Source organism: Ammodytes marinus, assembly GCF_949987685.1.
Source record: "Ammodytes marinus genome assembly, chromosome: 3".
Classification (NCBI taxonomy): domain Eukaryota; kingdom Metazoa; phylum Chordata; class Actinopteri; order Uranoscopiformes; family Ammodytidae; genus Ammodytes; species Ammodytes marinus.
This window is the reverse complement of record NC_137232.1, coordinates 33,757,189-33,763,367: the sequence shown is the minus strand read 5'-3', so window position 1 is coordinate 33,763,367 and position 6,179 is coordinate 33,757,189. Positions and strand designations below refer to the sequence as shown.

The 6,179-nt window shown below is 42.6% G+C and overlaps 1 protein-coding gene across 1 annotated transcript in view; it reads left to right on the top strand.

The window, feature by feature from the left end:
* Positions 1-384: 384 nt before the first annotated feature.
* Positions 385-6,179, top strand: part of LOC307248479 (NLR family CARD domain-containing protein 3-like) — a gene marked incomplete at both ends in the record, with an annotated part of 6,586 nt that continues 791 nt past the window's right edge. Inside the window, 7 exons of the mRNA XM_080024874.1 lie at positions 385-473; positions 1,655-1,768; positions 2,125-2,238; positions 2,617-2,738; positions 3,271-5,134; positions 5,679-5,852; positions 6,042-6,179. The exon at positions 6,042-6,179 is cut by the window's right edge and continues 36 nt beyond it. Of these exons, the coding sequence (XP_079881000.1) occupies positions 385-473; positions 1,655-1,768; positions 2,125-2,238; positions 2,617-2,738; positions 3,271-5,134; positions 5,679-5,852; positions 6,042-6,179 (2,615 nt within the window). The remainder of the gene's footprint in view (positions 474-1,654; positions 1,769-2,124; positions 2,239-2,616; positions 2,739-3,270; positions 5,135-5,678; positions 5,853-6,041) is intronic.

Sequence of the window (6,179 nt, the reverse complement as noted above, 5' to 3'; positions counted from 1 at the left end):
TCCCTCCCTTTCTTCTGTATTGATATCAGATGGACTCTGAACTTTCCCAGTTATATATTGTTTAGTCTGTTGAACATTTACCTGGGATCACCTGAAGAAACTAACCTCTCCTTTCTCTGTTTACGGGAAATCACTTTTGAACCTCGGTTTTTACTCACAAACATGACACACACACACACACACACACACACACACACACAGACACACACACACGCAGACACACACACACGCACACACACACGCACACACACACTCACACACAGACACACACACACACACACACACACACACAGACACACTCCCGATATTTTAAAGCGTTCGGTTTTGTGACTTGGACTATGGATATTCATTCAGGCCATTGGAGTTGTTGAGGAACCTGAGAGGATGAGCGATTCGGAGGAAAAGGACAGATTGGATTCTGCTGTCTCCAACTGCCCAGACTTCAGTAATGAACCTGGACCCTCAAAAACAAGGTAAGTTGCTGATTAAAGGTGCTCCGAGGAACTTTCAGTTTGTGTTTATTCTAGCGCCCCCTTTGGACAAAAGCTGTTGTTCCTGGGTGAGCGTATACCCATGACAAAGATATTAAGAAAAACTATTGAAAAAAAATAGCATTCTTTGCACTGATGGTCTCGTTTGCTGTTACATGTAATTTATGATCATCTGAGGAAAAATTTGACTGTTTCAGAAATATTTAAAAGTTCCTCATAGCACCTTTAATGTAGCCTGATATTGTACACTACACCACTGTTCTGTTATCTTGTTTCCCTTTTAACCTGTAATTTTTTTTTTTTTTTTTTTTGGTAAAATGTTTTAATTCTTTTATTTAAATGTTGTATTTGTATCCATGTTTTAAATGTGTTCCTTTTTTGTATTTGTATTCTTTATTTGATTTTAACCCTGTGAAGCACCTTGAGTGGCCCTGTGCCTGAAATGTGCTCTATAAATAAAATTGCCTTGCCTTACAGATACAGGTTCAAAGTTCAGCTTTATGATCATCATACAATTTACAATTACACAATAGTCATGCAGTTTATAGGATCTATAAAATACACCAATGCATATAAAAGTAGCAAAAACTGAAGAAATAAGATGGACATTTTAATATATTTACTAGGAAGATATTCAGTAATATACATGTGTATACGTAAATTGTAAATGGACTCCACTTTCGTATATAGCCCTTTTCCCTGGTTTTTCACAGACCCAAAGAGCTTCACATTGTTTTGTACACATTCACCCATTCACACACACATTCATACACCGATAGCAGCAGCAGCTACCACGCAGGGTGCAAGCTAACTATCAGGAGCAGTTTAAGGTTCAGTGTCTCTTTGCCCAGGGACACTTGGACATGTGGCGGGGAGACGGGGGATCGAACCACCGACCCTGTAACCCAGTGGACGACCGAACCGCCCTACACACTTCAACACAGCCGCCTTGTACACGAACAAATAAGTTCTATCAGAAGATCCTGATTCATAACTTTTAAGTTGAAGCTTAAATTCTTAATCTGATTCTATAGATGCAATAAATGTTTAGCAAATGAATATCGATAACTTTTAAATATTAACACAAACACATCTAAACACTAGCTTATTTTAGCTGTCTGCTATACAGACCCGTACAATTTTAAATATCTTTGTGTTTGCAGAGTTCCGTACCAGAGATCAGAGCCTTCAGTCTCCAGCTGTCTGTCTATGAAGAGTGACCGGTCCATAGAGGTTCTTCCAAACTTCAGGAATGAACCTGGACCCTCGCACACAAAGTAAGAGAACTAAAACCAACTAAATTATTTGCATCACTTTTGTGTTACCTGTGCCTTCAGTTAATCTTTTTATTTGTTTGTATATTATAATTTGAACTAAAATCTAAAATACTGAACTAATAGAAATAATAGAAATAGAAAACAGTGGTGCCATCTTCCTATCAATGCATTGCTGATGTGCTTCCATGTAAAACAAGGTCTGCCTTACAAATCTTGCAGGTAAACTTTAGATATTCTTCGATGCGATGTGGACAGAGCTATTCTGCTGTTTTGTTTATATATGTTATGTTCCGGTAGCTATTACAGGTATCAATGTTAAGCCTTGTGTTTGAATAAAAACATCTTGGTGTTTGCAGAGTTCAGTACCAGAGATCAGAGCCTGCAGTCTCCTGCTGTCTGTCTATGAAGAGTGACCGGTCCATAGAGGGCCTTCCAAACTTCAGTAATGAACCTGGACCCTCAGACACAGAGTAAGAGAACTAAAACCAACTAAATTATTTGCATCACTTTTGTGTTACCTGTGCCTTCAGTTAATCTTTTTATTTGTTTGTATATTATAATTTGAACTAAAATCTAAAACAGGATCTAAAATTGTGTTCCGGTAGCTATTATAGCTATCAATGTTGATTACTCATTGCATCTTTACATGATAACAATAAAAACATCTTCAAACAGATCAGGGCCTGCAGTCTCCTGCTGTCTGTCTATGAAGAGTGACCGGTCCATAGAGATCCTTCCAAACTTTAGTAATGAACCTGGACCCTCAGACACAGAGTAAGCAGCTTGACAAATCTGGATATTTCTCAACAGCAACAAATAATTGATTAAAAAAATAAATGTGTCCACAGAGAGGGGCAGACGAGTGCTTTGTGTCAGGACGTCCTGCAGGATCCGGTCTCTACCAGCTGTGGACAAATATCCACGACCAGACCTGGACTGCAAACGGCCAGGCAGACCAGCACTACACAAAGTAAGACTAAGATCTGTCAGCCACTGCACCACAAGTGCCCCGCCCCAATTTATAACTTGTACATCTTTAAACCTGCAGTGTGTAGAATTTTGGGTTTTATTTCCTAGCAGATTTTGTAGAAAGTAATTATAATATCCATAAGTACATTATATTTAGTGCATAATAGCTGAACATTTTATTTTTATTTTTATTTTTTCCCTTAGAAAGGGTCTCATATACGTCCATATTTCTGCATATTTTGGACCAAGGCCTTGTCACCGCCATTTTGAAAGTGTCATAGTTGGAATGTCATCAGGTGCATCGTTTACAATTCAGAATTGTTCTTGTCCTTGAAGGCCACTGTAGCTTCTGTTATTATTCAAAAGGGTTGGGGTTACCCAGGGAGTGTTGCATTCTAGAACTTTGTAGAACTTTCTTGATGATGTCATATTACACACTGCACCTTTAAATGTTGTTATATTGATTGTTTTCATATTGGCAATGAACATAATCACCCCATTGTCAAATTTAATTATTTTTGTCTCTGTCCTAGTAAGTGGTGCTCTACAGGAGGTGTTAGATGAACATAAGGTCAGTCTGAGGAGGAGATGTGAACGTGTGACTGAAGGAACTGACCAAACAGATGGAAGTGGAATTCTCCTCAACAGGATCTACACGGAGCTCTACATCACAGAGGGACAGAGTGAAGACGTTAATACCCAACATGAGGTGAGGCAGCTTGAGACCGCTTCCAAGATGGAGACCTTCCATGACAATCCAATCAAGTGCCACGACATCTTCAAAGCCTTGAATGACCAACAGGGACACATTAGAGTCGTACTGACGAACGGAGTCGCTGGCATTGGAAAAACCTTCTTAGTGCAGAAGTTCACTCTGGACTGGGCAGAGGGCTCAGAAAACCAAGATGTCAGTCTGCTGATTCTGCTTTCGTTCAGGGAGCTGAATTTGATCAGAGATGAGCAGTACAGTCTTCTCAAACTCCTCCATGTTTTCCATCCAACATCACAGAAGATCACAGCGGAGAAGCTCGCTGTCTGTAAGGTTTTGTTCATCTTTGACGGCCTGGATGAAAGCAGACTTTCACTGGATTTCCACAACACTGAGGTCGTGTCTGATGTCACACATAAGTCATCAGTCAACGTGCTGCTGACGAACCTCTTCAAGGGGAATCTGCTTCCCTCGGCTCTCATCTGGATAACTTCCCGACCTGCAGCAGCCAATCAGATCCCTCCTTCGTGTGTTGACAGGGTGACAGAAGTACGAGGCTTCACTGACCCACAGAAGGAGGAATACTTCAAGAGGAGATACAGTGATGAAGAGCTGTCCAGCAGAATCATCTCACACATCAAGACATCCAGGATCCTCCACGTAATGTGTCTTATCCCAGTCTTCTGCTGGATCACTGCTACAGTTCTGGAGCACATGTTGACCGCAGACCAGAGAGGAGAGCTGCCCAACACCCTGACTGGCCTGTACTCACACTTCATGCTGGTTCAGACGCAGAGGAAGAAGCAGAAGTATGAAAAGGGACTTGAGATGAGTCCAGAGGAGCTGACGGAAGCTGACAGGGAAGTTCTTCTGAAGCTGGGGAGGCTGGCGTTTGAGCATCTGGAGAAAGGAGACGTCATGTTCTACCAAGAAGACCTGGAGCGGTGTGGTCTGGATGTCACAGAGGCCTTGGTGTTCTCAGGAGTTTGTACCAAGATCTTCAAAAGAGAAAGTGTGATCTTTGAGAAAACGGTCTACTGCTTCGTCCATCTGAGCATTCAGGAGTTTCTGGCTGCAGTCTACATGTACCACTGTTACACCAGCAGGAACACAAAGGTGCTGGAGGGTTTCCTAAGAGACTGCAAACACAGGCACCAAAACCAAAAGTCTTCTGTCGGGAAGATTCTTAGTTTTTTTGGGTACAATTATAGCCTGCACTCGTCCCTCGATCTTTTCCTGAAGAGCGCCATGGAGAAATCCCTTGAAAGTAAAAATGGCCACCTGGACCTGTTTGTCCGCTTCCTTCATGGCCTCTCTCTGGAGTCCAACCAGAGACTCCTGGGAGGCCTGCTGGGTCCAACAACAGACAACAGTCCTGCGATCGCCCAGAGAGCCATCAGAAACCTGAAGGAGATGAACAATGATGAGATCTCCCCCGACAGAAGCATCAACATCTTCCACTGTCTGATGGAAATGAACGACCTCTCAGTTCATCGGGACATCCAGGAGTTCCTGAAGTCAGAGAACAGATCTAAGGAGAAACTGTCTGAGATCCACTGCTCTGCTCTGGCCTACATGCTGCAGATGTCAGAGGAGGTTCTGGACGAGTTCAACCTGGAGAAATACACCACATCAGACCAGGGACGACTGAGACTGATTCCAGCTGTGAGGAACTGCAGAAAGGCTCTGTGAGTACAGGTCTGATTTACATCTCTCATCAGTTGCCCTCTTTCATAATAACATTTTGTTTAGGGCGCTCTGGTGGTGTAGTGGATAGAGCGCGAACCATATTGGCTCCGGCCTTCGTTGCAGTGGTCGCGGGTTCAAATCCGACCCGTGGACCTTTACTGCAGGTCATCCCCCTTCTCTCTCTCTCTCTCTCTGTCTCCCCATTTTAACTCTGTACTATCCAATAAAGCTTGAAAATGCCAAAAAAAAAAAAAAAAACATTTTGTTTCAAATGTATCATTACAGATTTATTAACTGTGAGCCCTCAACGACTCACCTTGAAGTTGTGGTGTCAGCCCTGAGGTCCAGCCCCTCCCATCTGGTCGAACTGGACCTGAGCTTAAACTACAACCTGCTGGATTCAGGAGTGAAGGTTCTGTCAGTTGGACTGGAGAGTCCAAACTGCAGACTGGAGATACTGAGGTAAGTTCACTCACTGTAGCTCATGGAGTGTTCTGTTTTCCATGATGTGACCAGTGTTCACATCATTTATTCTTTATTCAGATTGAGGGGCTGCGGTTTGTCAGAGGAAGGCTGTGCTTCTCTGACCTCAGCTCTGACGTCCAACCCCTCCCATCTCAGAGAGCTGGATCTACGCGACAACAGACTGAGTGATTCAGGAGTGAAGCTGCTGAGTTTTTTCCTGGCGAATCCACTCTGTAGACTGGAGACTCTGAGGTGGGTTCACTGACTTTTTACCATTAGACACAATTGCATTTAACTTAATGTATGTACAAAAATTAACTACTATCCACACGGTATACATTTTCTTTGTTCATAGTTTAATTTCTCAAAGTTATGTTGAGCACAACTCAACTGATTGTATTGTTATTTTTTCTCTATTAACATGATGTATGTTTTATTCAGATTGCGCTACTGCCATTTGTCAGAGATCAGCTGTGCTTTTCTGGCCATAGCTCTGAAGTCCAACCCCTCCCATCTCAGAGAGCTGGATCTCGGTGTCAACAGGCTCTATGATTCTGGGGTGAAGCTGCTTTGTGGTTT